The following is a 20,201-nucleotide window of genomic DNA, read 5'->3' on the forward strand; positions in this document are numbered from 1 at the left end:
TCACAGGGAAGAGGCTTCCCTCATTATGGATTCGTTCATTGGATCAGGCATCTCTGATTTGTAAAAAAAAAAAAATCAACCACAGGGTTATCTGACTTCAGACCTCCCCTCCATGAAATTACATTGTATTTGCTTTGCATATATTTTATTATTATAAATAATACTTATATTTATCACATTCTCATATACTTTGTATCTGATAAATATAATCTATTATATTAAATATTTAATTTGATTAAATATATACTTCTTAGAAATTTATTATGATGAATAAATCTATTGTAAACCTATTTATTTATATTTTATTTATCTGTGTACACGTTGCTTCCCTCCGGTAGAACATAAAGTCCTTAAGGGCAGGGATACTCCTGTTTACCTAGCACAGTGCCTGGTACATACATAGCAAGAGCTTAGCTTGGAGGCAGTGTGGTCCAGTGGTCCAGATGCTCTTTCCCAGTTCCTAGTCACTAACTAGCTGTGTGACCTTAGACAAAGTATATTACTTCTCTGGGCCTCAGAGCAATAAAACAGAGGAGATTGATAGATCACAGGTATTCAACTAGAGGCCTATGAACCAATGTGACCTGCTTAAGATTTCTCTCTCCCCCCCCAAGATATGTGGCTAGTTAGCCATCGTACACGATCGGTATACCAGTCAGTAGAACCTAACCATGTGCCTGCTACTTACTGTTGCTTCTGTTGATTCATTCTTGCAGGCTTGAATCAATAAGAAGTTATAAAAAATTCATTTGGCATGAACACGTGGATTTCTGATCATGAGGCACACGACCCAAAACAAATCTGGATACCCATGGACAAAGGTCCCTTCTATTTCTACCACTCTGTGATTCGAGGACATGTGGAATCAAACTTCCACCATCTCCCGGAGGCCTCTCTACCCTCCCAGGCCAGAACCAGCACCTTGGCAGCCTGCCTCTGACATCCCAAGGGTCCAACGTGAACCTCTCCATGGATAGAGAGGAATCCATAGGAACAAGGGATGGAGGCTGGTACAACCATTCTTAGAAATTGTACACCTGGGACAGATTCTGGGACATTAAGATGCCATTGCTGGGAAGGAAAGAAGGGTGGGGCTGAGCTGGGGCTGCCACTTGGGATGAGGCAAAGTGGGCAGAAAGCAGGCCATTTGGCAGCTTCCTGTTTTAGTTAAGTAGTCTCCCTAATTAGGTGTAAGCTCAGTTGTTTCTTCACTGATGCAGAGCTAAAAATGCTGCTGGCACCCTCTAAATTTCAGTACCCCAGTGCCAAGGCCACATCAACCTGCCCTAGTTACAGTTTTGGAGCCTGGACAGTGCAAGATCTTCAACCACAGCTGGAGAGGCAAGGAAGATAGGAGAGGGAGAGCTGGGGAGGGCAACAATTTAAGTCTCTTCTCTCATCAAGCAAAACTGCCAAATAATGGAAAGTCCCCTTCCTCAAATGGCCAGAGCTGGGAAGCCTCAGAGATACCAAGAAACCAAAATTTTTTTTTCTTCCCCAGGAATCTCCTAATGCCTGACAGCCTGAATCTCCTCAAAGGGCAATGGGATGTCATTCCGACTTCTCACAGGTCTCTTTCCCCCAAAACAATGAGACATATATATGCCTGGGAAAGTAATTTAGTGGGAAGGGAGAAACTTGAACATTTCTGGATTTGGGGGCACGACAGAAAGGGAACAGCCAAGGTCTGACTCCCTAAGCTCTGGAGGGACCATCCTCCAGTCCTTTAAGGACACTAAAAGATGAAGACCTAGGCCACAGAGGGGCAGAGTTGATGCATTGGGTTTAACCAAATGATCTCTGAAATTTCTTCCAATTCCATGATTGTCTCAGGGGTATAGCTGGAGCTAGCAAAACCAGAAGGAACACCAGAGAAAGGAGAAGCTAATGACTGAGCCATAGCATAGCCCCCCAAGGGCTCTCCTACACCAAACGTCAAGGATGGTAGAGCAGAGATTGCCCTGGATCATGGCATTGGGATCAGGAGACCCAGCTTCAAATGCTGACTTAGATACTCAACAGCTCGCGTGAGAACGGGCAAGTGAGGCTGCAAGGATTTATTAAGCCCTTCCTGTGTGCCAGGTACTATGCTAGGTACCATCTGTTCTGGTACATCACAAACTCTTGACATTATCTCATCTGTAAAATGGAGATGATAATATTTGTATCATCTGCTTCCTAAGATTGTTGTAGAAGAAATGCATTGTTAAACATTGGAGCAACACAGAAATGTGAATTATTTATAATTACGTCCAAGGAATTGGGATCTCCGGCCTGAGTTAACTGATTGGTCAGAAGTCCAGTGCCCCCAGGTCTTTCACTCAAGAGATGTGCTCAGGGGCTCTAAAGTACTAGACTTCTTTCCCTGGGATGCTGGATATACCACACCCCAAATAAAAGGTAAGCACCATTCATTCATTCATTCATTCATTCACACATCTGCTGAGGACCTACTATGAACAAGGTATATAGGAATAATAGTTAACACATACATGTAGGTACATACATATATAGGTATACATTCATATACATACACATGTATATATGCTAGCTATGTATCTATCAGCATCCCAGTGGATCGCCATCAACCTGCCCTAGTTACAGTTCTGGAGCCTGGACAGGGAAATGTCTTCTGCGTAAGTGTATGTATGTGTGTATATATGTAGCTATATATTTATATAACTTCAAAGACATAGGTGTATATATAGATATCTATCTATCTATCTATACTTATACTATAGAAGACATAGTAAAATGTAGAAGGCAGGTAGATGGGGGCTTGGCACTGAGGGATATAGATACAGATATAGATATATGTGTATGTATATGTGTAAGTATACATACACATATATGATAAACAGATGGATATAAGTATACATGTGTGTATTTACTACCCTCTCATTTTGAGCCTTACTAGCACCTTGTAAGCTTGTCCAGGGTCACTCAGCTACTGTGTGTCTAAGGAAGGATTTGAAGACTTCCTTACTCTAAAGTGCAGGAGTCTCTCTTTGGTGTCAGTGGATGAATAAGACATTTCCAACCCTTGAGGAGCTTGCAATATAAAGGAGAGACAATAATAATAGCTCACCTTTTTGACAGTCTTTATAGTTTGTAAAACGCTTTCCTCACAACTGTGAGGTAGGTGGTGAAAATATTAATAGCCTCATTTTACACATGCAGGAACTGAGCCTGTAAGAGGTTAAGTGATTTGCTCATAGTCCCAGAATGAGTTGGTACCATAGTCACAATTGAACTCGGGGGTTGGCCTCCAGGTCCACCATCCTTTCTGCTAGTCATTCTCACTATAGTACAAAATAGCATGTGATAATGGTTCAAAGAAAGGTGCAAAGTGCCAGGGGGTTCATAAGGAGGTCTCCCTTTTTTCTATGACTTTATACAGGGAAATTCAAAGCCAGAGCAGCTTCCCTGGGAAGACGGAGGTTGGAAAGGCTTTTCCCGATTCTGCTGCAGGCCACTGTCCCTTTTTTTGTTGTTATTCAGTTGTTTCTGTCATGTCAGACACTTCGTGACCCTATTTGGAGTTTTCTTGGCAAAGATACTAGAGTGGTTTGCCATTTTGTTTTCCAGCTCATTTTACAGATGAGGAAATTGAGGCAGACAGGGTTAAGTGACTTGCCCAGGGCCACACAGCTAATGAGTGTCTCAGGCCAAATTTGAACTCACAAAGATGAGTTTTCCTGAGTCCAGGCTGGGCACTTTGTCTACCTAGTCACTTAGCTGTCCCCAACTTTTGTGCTCTAAAGAAATATCCTCTGGTCCACTTCATTCTCCCAGGGCCCTGAGCACAGAAGGACATGACAGGTAGTGGAGCACAGTGGAAAAGGCACAGGATTTGGAGTCAGAGGACCTGCGTTCAAATCCCAGCTCTGCCACTTACACAAGCCTGGGTGACTTTGGGCAAATCACTCCAGCTCTCTGGGCCTCAGTTCCCTCATCTGTAAAATTTCGAGGCTGTACTTAAAGCCTCCCCAAGGTTCCTTCTAGCCTCTGAATCCTCCTCCTCCACGGCATCATCAAGGACCAGATCTTAAAGGAGCCTTCAACAATCCAGGATAAGCCCCCCTCAGAGCCTGGAAATGGAGCACAAAGGCCCCAAAGAGGAGGGAAGACAGCCATGTCCTTCCTTCCCTCCCCCTTCTCTCTTTTGCAAAGGACAAGTCATGTGTGAGAAGCACCAGGCTGAAATGCATAATGCAGTATCGACTTGGGCATCCCCATTTTCCTACACAGCCTGGCCACATAAATCCCCATCCCAATAATATTTGTATTGATTAACTGGGTTGGAGCGTCACTGAGCTCCAGGTCTCACTTCCCTCCCAGGACAAACAGATGGGGTCTCAGTTCTTTATCTGCATTTCTAATGAGACATTTAAATGGAGCAGCAGCATGGAGGTTTCCAAGCCCCTTTGCTGCCCTGGAGGGGCAGAATCCTTCTTCCGAGGCTGGGAGAGAAGTGAGATGTGAAATGACCAGAGTGGTCCCTCGGGGAAGTAGGGGAATTGTAGGGAGTAGGGGAAGATGGGGATAGTCTTGGTATTTGGAAATTACTTGCCTCAGTTTTGTATCTGATGCATACATACACCTAGGTCACCTCACTATCTATCTGCCATTGCACCTGTGAATGTATCCTTTTCCTCCCCCTTTCTATTATCCCTTCCCAGTCACTGCTCCCTATAGGTGTAGTCTTAACCCTATTAGAATGTAAGCTCCTCGAGGGCAGGAACTGTGTGTTTTTAAAGGAGTTGTATCCCCTTTGCTACACCTGACACAGTAAGCACTTAATAAATGCTTTTCCATTAATTAATTTATGCCTCTAGCTCTCCTATCTTTCTAGAACTGGAACAGGGATTATATGCAGAGATGGTTCAAATCGGACTCTGACCCTCACACCCTAGGGTCGGCCGGACCCCAGGCCTCAACAACAGCATGGCCTCAGAGGTCCAGGAACAGGGTGGCTCATAGGCTCACCAACAGGGGGCAGTGCTCCCTCTAGACTTGTTCAACCCATGAGCAAATTGTACAAATATCTTCTTGCTGAAAAAAGCAAGAAATATGAAGGATTCAGAGAAATCTGGGAAGACATATGAACCAATGCAGAGCAAAGGAAATGGAACCAGCAGAACAACTGACATGATGACCACAACAATGTAAAAGAAAACAACACGGAATGACCTTAGAAAACACTCATCAATGGAGTGACCAATTGTGACTTCAAAAGGTCACAGACTTAGAGTTAGAAGGGACCTTATTTTATACATGAGGAAACTGAGGCCCAGAAATTAAATGATATGCCCCCCAATTTTACAAATGAGGAAACTGAGGCCCAGAGAGATTAGGTGACACATCTTAAGAATCTGAGGCAGGATTCAAACCCAGGCTCTATCAATTGCAAGCAGTACTCTATTCACTACACCAAAGGTGTTAAACATGGGACGCATAACACTTGTAAGTGTGGCCTGAACCAGATTAAAATTAATTGGGAAATCTTTAACAAAATAAATCAAAATAAAATTTAAAAATAGATGATGTTAATATGTGTTTTTCTAAGTCAACATGCCATCCACAGTCATCCTGATGTCTGGTTTAGGCACCTGTTTCTACGTAAGTTTGCCGTCTCCGCACCATACCACCCTGCCCTCGCCCAGCTGAGGTCAGCTATGCTTCCTGCCTCTCATCAGAGCATTGGTCGACTATAGGTATGAAATGAGGGACACCTTGTCACAGACAGGCAATCTGTCTGTTTGAGCCAACTATACTCCTTTTCCTTACAAGAGAAGGTAGTTATTGAGAAATGGCAACGATGTTAAATTTTAAAAGGGCATTAATTAAACATTTTAAAAAGACTTGTTTAACCCACTGTCCTGATTGTCACTTCCAGGGATCCTCCCAGAGCTCCAAGGGAAAACTGCCACCCAGGCCTAAGCCACAGAGAAGGGAGAAATCTGGGGGATGGAGGAAGACAGAGGAAAGAGAATGGCAAAATAACAGAATGGTGAACCTGGAAATTCACCTTAAGACCATTGAGTCCAGCCCCCTCATTTTATGAAGGAGGAAAAGTGACTTTCCCAAAGTCAAACAACTGGTAAAGGACAGAGTCAGATTTAGAAACCTGGTCTTCTGACTTCTAATTTAGCCATTTTTTTTCCCCCAGTGAAAATAAAGAAAAGAGAAACATAAAGGGATGGGGGTGAAAGGGAGAGGGGACAAACAGGATATGAGATGAAGAGGAGAGGACATGGGAAAGAAAAAGAGAAAGGGAGAATCACAGAGAAGCATAGTGAAGGGGAGGCACAGGGACCCTTGGAAATCAAGCTCCCGGGCAGCTGGGCAGTGCAGGGCTCAGAGCTCAGCTTGCCCGGCCCAGACCAGCCCCCGGTGACCGTGCAGCTGCCACACTCTGGGATCTTGAGATGAGGTCAGCTCTGCCCCAGGGCTGAGCGAGTGAAAATAAATGGAGTCTAAGATAAAAGGTCCAAGAAATTATTTGTCTTGTTGTCATGTCACAACTGTAACGGGCAGGGGCTGGGGTCCAGCAGGCCAGGCATCCTGCTGTTTCAGCTGGAGAGCTCCCAGGGCACTACTGCCCTCCCCCCCAACACACACACACACACACACACACACACAGACACACACACACACACAAGGCCCAAGTCCCCTGGCCCCCAAACCCTGGTCCACCTCCCCCCACAAGCACATACTCAGCTTCCACTGTCTGAGCTTCCAAGACCATCTCATCTCAGGCTACAGACTTCCTTCCCCCCCCCCCTCTTCTCCAAGGATCTGACTCCTGGGAATAAGCAGATTATAAAGTTAGAGCACTCCTTCCCCATCCCAGACTTAAAGGGCAGGGCCTATGAGGAGGAGCTAGACAGTCTCTAAATTCCCCAAATTCTAAGGGTCTATAATTCTCTGACCCTCTCCTATGGGGACTGCATGTTTAGATTAAAAAACAGAGAGATGCGAGCATTTCCTAGGCTTCAGCTCAGGTCCAAAGGTTTTCCCTCAGTGAGAAAAGGGGTTGGGTTTTCTGTTTTTCTGTCTGTATAGAAGGAAGGAATGGAGTAATGGGTTTTCCTTTCCTCATCCCTTGAGCCAGAAGTAATTTGGAAGTTCAGGAGACCCCAAACAACCTCACAGCATCATCCCTAGAGCTCTGTCAATTATCAAAAAAGTTCCCTGAGGGTCAGATAGCACATAAACAGGGCATGGCAAATCGGGCTCTGCCACAGGGCAAACAATTTAGAGGACACTAAGAAACAGAAACAACAGAGCTTAGTTTTAGTAGGAAGCTAAACAGACAGTGCACTGGGGTGAGTGCCTCTGCTACCCCCAGAGTCCTTTTCTTTCTCCAGCAGTGGTCTTTCACCAGTGTCCCAAGGTCTCTTTTTTACCCCCATGAGGTACCTTCTTCTGTCCCTTAATTGGGGGTGTACTTCCTAGTTACAGCTCTGGAATCAGGTAAATCCCTGGAGTCAGGGGAGAGAAAAGAAAGCATTCCACACCACCGCTGCAAGCTGAAAGCCGACATGGGTACCAATGTGCATGTACACACACACATCCGGCGCACTGGGTATATGCCACCACAGAATCTCAGAGCCGGAAGGAGCCTCAGAAGGCTTCCAGTCCCACTCAGGCCTGAATAAGAATCCCCTCCAGGGCTTATCCAGCTTAAAGACCTATAGCCACCAAGAAGCCAGTAAACCCCCTCACCCCACCCCCGCCTGCAGGCAGCAGCCCATTTCACTTTGAGATGGCTCTGGCTGTTGGGAGGTTTTTCCTGATGTGTAGCCTAAATCTGCCTTTCTAAAAGGAGGACTGTCTAGTCAGCAAAGATCCAGAGAAAGCCCTCACCCCACTCGGTTTCTGGGATAAAAGGTTGGTGAAGCAACAGATCAAAGGACTTGACTCTCCGTCTGCCTGCGTATCCCTGCACACCCACCCTGGCGTCTCTGCAGCGATTTCAGCCAATGCCCCCCCCCCCCCCCCCCCCCCCGGCCCCATGAGGGGGCTGGGAGAGAAGCACCGAGCCCAGTGACGTCTCCTACCATATTTGTCTCCATCTTCGCCCTTGGCACTGATCCTCCGCCCCAACACCTGGATGTGCTTCCCGCTCGTCCGGCTGTACAGCTGGTACAGCCTCAGCTGCTTTCTGCTCACATCATCCCGAGCTCTCGTCTGGTTCTCCACATGGATACGGAAATCCACGTTCTCCTCGGCTGCCAACACCTGTAAAGCGGAAAAGGGAGGAGGGGAAGAGACAAGGTGACTCCTGGAACAGCGAGCTTGGGGTCCCAAGTTCTCTTCCATAGAAAAGGCCTCTCACAGGGAATATGGGTGGGGACAGAGGGGAGCTGGTGCCGATGGCCCAGAGCCCCTGCGCTGGCTTCAGCTGTGGTTCTGAGCAATTGTGGGAAGCAATGTGTGACCCTCCTATGACAGGGCGGGAGAAGACTAGGTTTGGGAAAATACAATAGAACAATGAGATTGGATCTGTAAGTTTAGAACCTTGGAGGCCATTGAGACCAGCCCCCTCACTTTTATAGATGAAGAAACTGAAGCTGATAAAGGTTAAGTGACTTGCCCAGGGTCACACAGCTAATAACTATCTGAGTCAGGATTTCCGCTGGCTCCTCCTGACTCCAAGCTCATCACTTTTTCCACAAAGCCACTTAGATGCCTCAAAACTGAGGAAAGAGAGATTAAGTGACTTGCCTTTGGTCATACAGCTAGAAAGCAGCTGAGGCAGGATTTGAATCCAGGTTTTCAAGTTCAATACTCCATCCTTTATATCACACTATTCCTCACAGTGGAATCTGCAGATCTGGGTTCCAGTTCCAGCCCTCTCACTGACTTGCTGTGTGGCCCTTAACTTCACACTGCATCAAATTTTCTTGTCCATAAAATAAGAGGGATAAAACCTACCCTCCAACCTCACAGGATGGTCACAGGGATCAAATGAGACAATGGATGAGAAAGAAGTATGACACAAACACAACACAGTCTTATTCCTGCTTTCAGGAGACGGGGGAAGACTGAGGCACGGAGCACTGGCGTCCTCTTGCCCAACTTAAGGCAGATTCAGAACAGAAAGCCAGATTCACCTCCTGACTCAAGATTCTGGTACTACAAGATAGACTCTCCCTCCCTGCTCCCCCCACCCAAGACCCACAGAAAAATGAGCTTTCTTAGAACCAACTTCTGCCCCTGCCCTCCCAGTTTGGCCAACTGGAGGGCTTCAGAGTCACGGGAAGAAGTCACCAGGAGGTGGGATTCTGGATCCTGTCTAAGGGAGGAGAGCAGAGGAAGATGTGCCCTGAATTTCATCAGGAATAAGAACGTCCATCTTTATCTCCGAATACTCCCAGCTCAGCCTCCATTCCAGTCAAATTAACATCCTCATTTTGTCTCATAAATACACCACAAGCGTTCCAATCTCAATGCCTTCCCCACAGACGTGCATAGAGGGTGGGCATGGTATGTCAGCACCCCCTGGGTATGCCAACACACTAGATCCACGCTCTATGCACCTCTATGTCCTACAATCATACTGCGTGTTCCACATGCTCAATTCAGGTCCCCTCCCCCTTCTGACCCTCCAAATCCTAACTATACTTCAAGGTCCAGATCAAGCCTAATTTTTCTCTGTGAAATTGTCCTTAATCACTCCAACCCACCCTGAACTATGAATCACGTACGGTACGGTGGAAAGAGCTTGGGTTCAAATCTCATCTCTGATGCTTACCACCTACGTGACCTCGGCATATCATTTGACTTGTCTGCATCTCAGTTTCCCCAATCATAAAATGTTGGAGCTAGACTGGATAGCCTTTGAGATCCCTTTCAGCTCTACAAACTCATAAAATATTCAGTTTGCACTCTGAACCTCACATGGTGGCAAGTTTTATTCAGTATCACTACCACGAAATTACAGGACACTGCACTGTGACCTTTGCGAGCATCCCAACCTAAGGTTCCTCCCCTTGTCGATCAAGTCTCCACCAAGGACTTAACTTAGGTACAGGGGACATTAACACATAGAGACATACGTCTAGAAATTTTCAGTTCTACTTTGGGCTTAGGAGCCTCCGAGGAAACTGAGGTTCAGTTTGGCCTCAGCTAATCTTGTTGATGCTAATAAAGAAATTTAACCCACTGAGGGAATCCCAAAGACTTTTTTTCCAGGAAATCACACCCAATTATGTCACACAATATTCTCTGTCTCTCTTTTCTATTCTCTCTGCCCGTCTCTCTCTCTTTCTGTACTCCCCCACCGCCGCCCCGAGAGAAATACATGCCATAATTCATACCCTAGGTTTACTAAATGGATTTAGATTGTGGTTCCCCTTGGGTTTAGTCGGATGACCAGCCTATTTATAGGATGAGCTTGCCTACAATCCCATTCATCGGTGAACCTGAATGATGTCAGTATTTTGATTCCTCAGCAGCCCAATGCCTCTCTCCAGCCCCTTGAAACAAGTCTGGAGGATTCCTTATTCACCTTCAGACACCTTCTCATACTCACCAGAGACCTTATTGATCAGAGGTCAAACCAATCTCATGACCCCACATCCCCCCCAGATAAGTAGGAAGCCACTGTTTCCCAGAAGCCAACCCCACATTAATGATTTTCTTCCTGACCCCTCTGGACACAAAGTGAGTGACCCGAGGTCATCAGGAGGTATTGGGTGGAGTTTCTTCCCCAGGATGTGGGAAAGAGTAATCCATCTCTCACAGTTTCTACCACCTGAGCCAAACTCTCATCTATTAGATAAATCAGGAAACACCCCAAGGTGATGCAAGGGGCAGGGATGACCACAAAGGTGGTACCATACAGTCCTGAGATTCAAGGTCTGAGGTACTAGGTGTGGCCAAATCTATTATTTGCCTCTCTAGATATACAACAGGACATATCACCTTCTCTGGAACCATGGCCCAGGGTAACTCAAAACTGTGGTCAGTGGGGAGCACCCCAGGACCTCCCAGACCAACTCATGAGGCAGCAAGGCAGCTATTTACCCCACCCCTCTGGAAGAAGCTTTCTCCACCTGGGGTCTTTGTTGTAGGATTAAGTAGGATATAAACCGTGAAGCTCACAGTTCTATAGATACACCCATCTATGTAAATGGACCCCCTGCGGCATGCTGGGGAAGCCTCTCTGAACCAGGCCCCAGAGAGCCATCTCACTGCATGTGGACTCTGCATGTGGACTTGGGCTCTCTCCCCTCCCACCTCCTTCACTGAGCCAAGACAGGGGCCCTTTTCTAGACCTCTGGCTGCTGTCATCTGCTGAGGCTGTCCAGCATTGCTTTATATTAGTTAAACCCTTTACAGATCTGCAAAAGATGTAATCTGAACAAGAAATCATTGTTTTTTTGTAAAGTGACTCATGTTTTTAAATGCATGCAAGGGGCTCATTTATCTTAAAGGATTCTTACCTTCACATAAAGTTAATGACTTTCCCTAATTTGTCTTCTAACACAGAAACATATTGTCCAATGTCAGGGTTTCTTTTTCCTAGTGGGGCACACCTGCACTTAAGAGTAACTTGCTTCCCCACCCCCACTGCTCCCCCAAACTTCATTTAGCTCGACTGAAATGTCAGAAAACATTCTCCCGTCTCCCTGTTCCTTGAAGGTTAATATGGATGAAGAAGCAACCAATAGCAGCAACAGCAACACATTATCTTGTTGACCCTATAAGATTAAATCTCTTTACTGAGCCAAAGTCACAAGCCCATAGGATTTACAGTTGAAAGGTACCTCAGAGACTTTTTTTAATAAGAATATATTTTCTTTTTACTTTTGATTCTCACTTACTTAATTGTATTTTAAAAAGAAAACTATATGCCCCCCTTCTCCCACAAATTACACTGTTCCCAAGTTCAGAAGCCTTTCCTTGATTGGTGAGTAGTTTCAGTTATCATCAATACTTTACTACAACTATAACCTTCAAATCAGGAGCTTTGCCTCAGGGTTCTCATTTCAAAGAAAATAAAATCTTTGTCTAAGTTATTAAAACAGGGGAAGATTTTAAAAAAGGGTACTAAATAAAAATGTGCATTAGCTGGCTCCAATTTCCTCATTTTACAAAAGAGGAAACTGAGGCCCAGAGAAGTTCAGAGACTTCAATTTATCAAACATTTTACTAAGTAGCTAGGATGGAGCAAGCCATTGTGCTACCTACAGTAGGCAGTAGGGATACAAAATTGGAAAATGTGGAAGGTCACATAGGTGACCAGTAATAGATGTGGGGTTCAAACCTAGGTTCCCTGATTATGTATCCCATGCTCTGTTGACCATAGCACAATGTCTCTGTCCAGCACAGTGTAACAGCTAGTGTGCTGAACCTGGAGGCCTGTAAGCTGTAGGCATCCAGAATCACACCATCCAAAGTGTGGGGGGGGGGGGGGGGGGGGGAGAGAGAGAGAAGGGGGGGGAGGGGGGGGGGGGAGGGACAGAGGGGAGGGAGAGGGAGGGAGAGAGAGAGAGGAAGGAAAGAGAAGAAAGGGGAGGTTGGGAGAGGGAGGAAGAGAGAGAGTCAGTTTAGAAGGCCCCCTTTTCCAAGCTTCTTTCTTCTACCATCTTCTCTGACTCCTGGACCACCAAGGATTCAGTGATGCATAGGAGTCTTACCTACTGAGTGATAGAGGCAGACAAGCCCTTATCTCCATACAGCACTGTTGACTTAGTTTCCCCTCCTCAAGGTGAACCTTCCCTTAGTATTACAGTACAGTATAGAATAACAATGGAGATTCAGATAGCTCATGAAGGTTTGTCAAGCCTTTTACACACACTGCCTCATCTGATTGATGCCAAAACTCACAGGCACTGCTATCCCTAGTTTACATGTGAAGAAAGTGAGGTTCAGAGAGAGGATAAATGATGTGTCCATCGTCCCATAACTGGTAAGTGTAAGAAGAATTCAAACCAGAGCCTTTTACTCCAAGTCCAACACTCTTTCTGTGGAATTTGGACTCTAAGGACATAAGTTCAAATACTAGATCTTCTTCTTACTATGTGTGTGACACTGAAAATGTCTGTTTCAGTTTCCTCACTGGTAAAATGAGAGAATTGCACTAGGTGATCTCTAAGGTACCTTCCGACTATAAATCTTATGACCTAGATGGGGTTTTTTGTGGCTCTCTAGAGGGATTTCACAGTCCCCAAGATCTCTCCTCTCTATTCCAGTGTCTGTCTGATCTCTCTGAGGGATGGTGCTGATGACTCCGTGAAAGCAAGCACTGAATCGCCTGGTTCTCTGTCCCTCTTTCTCCTTCAGCTGCTTCTCTCTCTAGGACTTAACCCTCCAGTGCTCCTCTCCTCTGGATCTTTTTTCAGCCCCTCCTTCCTCCCGGGACTCACAGAGATGGAAGGGACCTCCCCAGCTCCTCCTCCAAATGGACAGCGCATCTCAACCCACCCTCTCTTTGTTCGCTGTGTTCTTTATGAAGAGTCCCTGACACCCCAGCCTGAAAAACACCATGACCATCATCCTGGAAATCACCAAGTAAACCCAGGACAGGCAGGACTGTTCCCTTATGGTCAATAATAACTAACTAAAGAAGATTTCAGAGGCACTTTTCAGTTTATAAAGCCTTGTCCAGATATCATCTCATTAGCTACTTACTACTCCTCTGCAGAGGAGGTAGTGCTTTCTACCTACCTCAGAGTAGGCAAGTATTTCCTCTTTTACAAATGAGGAAACTGTCATAGAGAAGTTAAGTGAGGAATAGAGCAAGAGATCCAGGATTCACATACTTTGAGGTCAGATCCAATGTCTTTCTACTAAAGTACAGCTGCTTCATGGATACCCTGAACCAGGCTCTGGAGAGAGGTCCAGGAGTAATGGGAGATGAGGGGATTTCTCCACTAACTAGTAGTCACTTGACCAGAAAATGGAAGATGAAGATAGAAAAAAAAATTTTCTGTTTAAAGCTTGATACTCAGATGTCTTCATCCACGCTAGCCCTCTCTAACACTGGTCACATCAACCTTCCCATCTCACTTCCCTTCCCAATTCTCTCCTCTTCCTGTTTTTAGACAGAAACAAGACAAAGTTTCTAGGGGCAAGAACCCGAGTTGCCCTTTGCTGCCTTATTTCATGGAATGTTCAAGGCTATAGATGAGCCTTTCCCAAGAGCCATCTCCTAAAGATTTCTAAAGAGGGTCACTTCCCCCTAAGTTACTCAATGATATCCCATCTTCTGCTAGCCCTTCTGGGAATCACTGGATTTTTAGAGCTGTAAGACATCTTAAAGTAGAGACCATTTGGTTGAACCCTTTCATTTTCCAAGGAGAAAACAAGCCCAGAGAACTTGAAATGACTTGCCCATAGCTACTGGGGTAATGTGGCAGAGCTGGATTTGAACTCAGGTCTTATGGCTCAAAATCCACTCTACCAGAAGTCATTCCCCTATGACATATCAATGGGAAAAAGAAAGGATTTGGGAAAATAATGGATATTCCACTTAATAGGGATAGAGTCAAGAGGATAAAGCTTCCTGGCCAAATCTCTTTCCACCTAAACACAGCTCTTAGAGGTGAGAGTAGACAGTCAACCTCCTACCACCCACAACCTTTATTTCCACTACTTTCCACTAACCCATAAATAGAACACACTTGTGTTACTGCATGGACAATGGGTGACTCTCATGTGCCATGGGCTTGGGAAGGCATTAGAGGTAAACCTTCCTATTTCCTCCCCATGCTCATCCACAATCTGGGACCCCCAACTACATGAGAACCCAGAGAAACAGCAGAAACACAAAAATTGATTATATGAATACACAGAAACAGAATAGAGAATGTTCATATTCATTAATATTATCACACATCACTCTCCACATAGACAGTATATACATATACACCTTCCCCAGAGAAAAAGAATGTCTTTATTTCTATAACTAGACACACAGCTCTGAACCATGGGTCAGAGAAGAGAAAAGGAAGGAGTAGTGCCTCATCTCTGGCATAACAATAATAATTATGTGTGCATATATATTTTTCAACCACTGAGTGGCTCAGTGGATAGAGCACCAGGCCTAGAGTCAGGAAGACCTGAGTTCAAATCCCACTTCAAATACTTACTACCTGTATGCCCCTGGGCAAGTCACTTAATCCCTGTTTGACTCAGTTTCCTCATTTGCAAAATGAACTGGAGAAGGAAATGGCAAACCATTCCAGTATCTTTGCTAGGAAAACCCCAAATTAGGTCACAAAGAGTCCAGCATGACTGAGGAACAACATATTGATATGTAGATTATAGACAGAGATACAGAAAGAGAGAGAAAGAGAGAGATGTGGATAGATTAGATAGACAAACACGGCTAGGTGACCTGTCTAAGAGCTCAAAGGTCTACACTAAAGGTCTACAAAGTATTTTCTTTAGAACAGCGCAATTAGGTAATACAAGTATCATTACCCTTATTTTACAAAGGAGGAAATAGAGGTTCAGAGAAGTCTTTGTTGACTTGCCTATGGCCACACAATTAGTAAATGTCAGAGCCAGGATTTAAACTCAGTTCCCCTGACTTTAACCCAGTGTTTTTTCAACCTGCTGCTTCAGTCAGCCTATGCCTACTGTCAAGACGCATTTCCTGTATCCTCTGACTAAACCTTCCCTTTGTTCCAGGTTCTCCAGGCAGTGAACAAAGAGAGTAAGATTTTAAAAATAAGTAGGTTGAGAACGTGGGAAGGAGAAGAGAACGCTTCCCAGATGCTGGGGCTCGGATAAGATTATCCCTTCCAAGTTGCTTTTCTTGAAGGATTGGTCACCCCCTTCTCCTCCCCCTCCTCCTACAGTATAGGGCCTTACTCTCTGTGGAACATTCTCTGCTTCAGCTCTTCCAGGAATGATAATCTGAATGTTGGCCAAGGGTCCTACTCTCCAGAGTTCATTGTGTATTCCTCCTATTCCCCTTGTCCCAGTCCCACCCATCTACCCAACTATCCTCTGAAGAAGCCAGGCCAGACAGCGATCACAGGGAAGACAGAGATTCTCTTTAAGGCACGAGGAGTCTGAGGGGAGGCAGGAAAACAGAATTTTAAGAAGGAAAAGAAGTGAAGGAGGGAAAGAGGAAGAGAGGGAGAGATCTGGACACCAAAGGAATCACTTTTGACTACAGATGGGAAGAGATGGGCAGTAAGATGGAGAGAGATAGATTCAGATCAGCAGGAATGGAAACATATACAAACAAACACACATACACACACACTCAGAGGCATACAGAGACATGAACAGATGAAAATGTAGGGGGAGAATGAAGAAAAGAAAGAAGGAAGGAGGACAGAGCTTAGCGTCTTCAGAATCCTATCAGATTTAGTCCTCCACTAACTACATCTCCCCTTCTACCTCAGGGCTAAGCAAGCAAGGTACCTTTGAACCCCTAAGCATGCCTGGCAAGAACGTGTTACAAGTGTTCTGATGGAAAAGGAGGAGAAGTAATGAAGAATCCCATGCTTCAGGATCTCCTTGTCTTCAGCAGAGGATGAAGCTGGTGCAGCTGAATTGGTACCCCAGCCCTGCAAGGCTCGGCCTAAACTCCAGAACTCATGATGAAAAATCCGATCAGCCCAAGCATGGCTTCTCTGGACTTTCCAGACCACAAGCCGCTGCGGAAGACGGAAAAGACCAGACAATCGCTCCCTTTGAAGGGATGCGTGGTCAGGTGCCCCCTACTTCCAGGGACCAGATAGCTCCAAGACAAGCTCAAGAAAAGGTCTCTTTCATTTTGGCACTCATTGGATCAGGCATCTGTGGTTTGGTCAAAATCAATCACAGGACCACAGTCCTCCCCTTACTCACTCCCTCAAATTACTTTGGATTTACTTCATATATATTGTGTACAAGTTGCTTCCTCCAGAAGAAGATAAGCCCCTTGAGGTCAGAGATTTTTTTCTGGTGTGTGTGTGTGTGTGTGTGTGTGTGTGTGTGTTTGTGTGTGTGTGTGTGTGTGTGTGTGTGTAGCCTAGGACCCTGCAGGTACTTAATGTTTGCTGAATTGAATTCCCAGGGCAAGGCATCAATCAATCCTCTATCCCCAAGGCACAAGAGGCCTTCCTTCCACTCAGAGAGGTAGGGCCTTGATGCCCGTTTTATGTGCCGATAAGGAGAGATGCCCCACATTTCTTGTCACATTCATTAATCTGTTCCCCTATCCTCTTCCACCACCACTGTAGGAGGACAAGCCGAGATATAGATTGATCTAAATCTATATGGCGAGATGTGGTTGTTGTTGTTGTTCAGTAATGTCTGACTCTTCATAAACCCAAGAGCCATAATGTCCATGGGGTTTTCTTGGCAAAGACACTGGAAGGGTCTGCTATTTCCTTCTCCAATGGATTAAGGCAAACAGGGGTTAAGTGACTTGCCCAGGGTCACACAGCTAGTATGTGACTGAGGCCAGATTTGATCTCAAGTCTTCCTGACTCCAGAGCAGCTGGGTGACAGCAATGGATAGAATGCCTACCCTGGAGTCACTTGGGCAAGTCACTTAACTCTGTTTGCCTCAGTTTCCTCATCTGTAAAATGAGCTGGATAAGGAAACGGCAAACCACTCCATTATCTCTACCAAGAAAACCCCAAATGGCATCACAAAGTGTCTGATACCACTAAAACAACCCAACTAACTTCTTAATTCTAGGCTCAGTGCTCTATCCACTGAGCCACCTGGCTGCCTCCACATGGATAGATATAGATATAGATATATAGATATATATAGGTATATGGGTGGAGGTAGTCAGAATCATGAAGGAAACAAGGATGATGTATGAGATATATATATATATATATACACACACACACACATATATATAAAAAGGTAACATAACAGTGGTTGTATACATTACATAGAATAGTTTATTTAATACTAGTTACTATTTAAAATTATTACTCAATAGTATTTATCATATAAATATATAATGGCTACATACATCAGTTACATGTTATACTGTTATAGTTTTATATATAATATGCATTATATTATACATAACATCATCCCTGTTTCTGCCATAGTTCCAACTACTCCCATCCTTCTGGACAAACGCTGACAAAGGCAAAGATTCAGAGGATTACAACACAACAAAGTTCTCTTCTCTCCATTCATCCAAGGTCCTTACCACTCTTCCCAACACACTTCTTTAAAGAACACTATAACCCTTGAGTCCCGTGACCAAGCTTCCTCCCAAAGTAGTAGTTAGTGGCTCAGTGGATAAACTGCTGAGTCTGAAGTCAAAAAGACCTAAGTTCAAATCCAACCTCACAGACCTAATAGTTGTGTGACCCTGGGCAAGTAACTAGCACACCTCAGTTTCTTCAACTATAAAATGGAGGTAATAGAACACCTACCCCTCAGGGTTGTTGTGAGGATCAAATGAAATAATATTTGTTTTAAAAAAAAAGTGCTTAACAGTACCTGGCACATAATAGGCTCCACATAAATATTTATTCCCTTCTCCCCTTCCTCCTCCTCCCCCTCTACCCCTACCCTAATACCTATATTGCTGACATAAGGCCCATGCTAAGAAAGAAATACTCTATGCAGTGCCCTTCCATCTTAATGGACAAAAATAAAGCCTTACACAAAGTAGGTATGTGATAAAGGCTTGTTGAATTAAACTGAATAACATTACGTGGCTCCCCAAAAAACTGATTTAGAACAGGGTTCAGGTAAGCATCTATTCCCACAGCCACATACAATCTCTCACCCAGGCTGCCCCTTTTGCCTGGGTCACATTCTCTCTTCATCTTTGACTAAAGTCAGGGGCCACCTACTCCTTGAAGACTTCTGAGATCTCTTCTCCCCTCCCCAAATGAGCATGGATTCTGCCTCTTCAAAGTAGACTAGAACACACTGGAGCTCTTGTTTATTTGTTCCTCATCATTACCTACCTTGAAGCATACTTGTGAACTGTCCCATCCCCAATACTAATAGAAAGAACAAGAGTAACTCACAGATTATTGAACTGCTGGAAGGCAGATACTCTATCACTCTTTATTTTTTTGTCATTTGCATATTATTTTGTATCATTTGTATATTATTTCATACAGGGCCATGTACATGGAAGAAACTGAAGAAGTGTTTCTTGAATTGAAATGAATCCCCAGCTATCATGTTACTCACCAGTCTTTACTGCTACCCTGAGATAAATCTTGAGCTCAGAGTTTCTGCTCTTACCTTCCACATTGTCCCTTTCCCCTGACCCCAAAACTCTCTAATCTCACTTATTTTCCCTCTTTTCTATAATCTAGTCTCCCTTGCCAGATCTCCCCACCAATACACCAAATGGTATTATAGCAATATTGATATATTGATTGGCAAAAGGTCCTATGACCAACACAGAAGCTGTTTACTAATCTGATCTCAGCTGGCAGGAAGTCTTGCCAATCAGAGTAAGCTGGAAACCACTAGATCACCCTCTCACATCCTGTACATTAGTCTTTGAGGTACAGAACATCAATACCAGGCTATGGGCCCTGGTGCCTTTAGTCAACCCAGGTGAAAATTGCTCAGCTTGGCAGGTTCAAAGATGAGAGGGAGAAAGAGAGAGATCGACAGACAGACAGGGGGGCGGTGGATGGAAGAGGTAGAGGGGGAGGAATGGGGAGAGAGAGAGGATACAAACATCATGTATGAAAGGAGGGGTCAGAAGGCATTTCAAGCAATAATAATACTCTTCTCTATTCCTCTAAATATTCTCCATCCTTCAAAGCCCAATTCAAATCTGAACTCCACTGTGAACCCTCTTCCAATCATTCCAGCCCAGAATGATGTCTCCAGAGGTCCCATAAGACCCAGGGTCTGTTCCACTCATTCAGCACTTAGAATATCATGCCTTACATTGGTAGTTAGCCTTTTAATGTATTCCTACTTAAAATGTGGAGTCCAGAGCATCTACGAATACATAAACAGCTAGAAAAGGAAGCAGAGATCACAAGGAACCAACATGGCTTCATCAAATACAGGCCTTACTAAGCAGAATTCCTCAGGGGACCAGACTGGTAGACAGGAGAATGCCATCTGTGGAGTTTACCCAGGGTTTAGTAAAGTATTTGACAAAGTCTATCATGTTATCATTCTTATGCAGCAGGTGAAATAATGCAGGCTAGACAGTACAGGGAGGAAGTTTGGACCTGGTTGACTGACAGGACCCAAAGAGTAGTCATTAATGGTTCATTATTAT

General features: G+C 44.7%; 1 protein-coding gene across 1 annotated transcript in view; it reads right to left on the minus strand.

The window, feature by feature from the left end:
• Positions 1–20,201, minus strand: part of FGF18 (fibroblast growth factor 18) — a 49,371-nt gene that overhangs the window by 21,020 nt on the left and 8,150 nt on the right. The window contains exon 3 of the mRNA XM_027841889.1: positions 8,067–8,247. Coding sequence (XP_027697690.1) covers positions 8,067–8,247 — 181 coding nt within the window. The remainder of the gene's footprint in view (positions 1–8,066; positions 8,248–20,201) is intronic.

Source organism: Vombatus ursinus, unplaced genomic scaffold (assembly GCF_900497805.2).
Source record: "Vombatus ursinus unplaced genomic scaffold, bare-nosed wombat genome assembly UNPS02014863.1, whole genome shotgun sequence".
Classification (NCBI taxonomy): Eukaryota; Metazoa; Chordata; class Mammalia; order Diprotodontia; family Vombatidae; genus Vombatus; species Vombatus ursinus.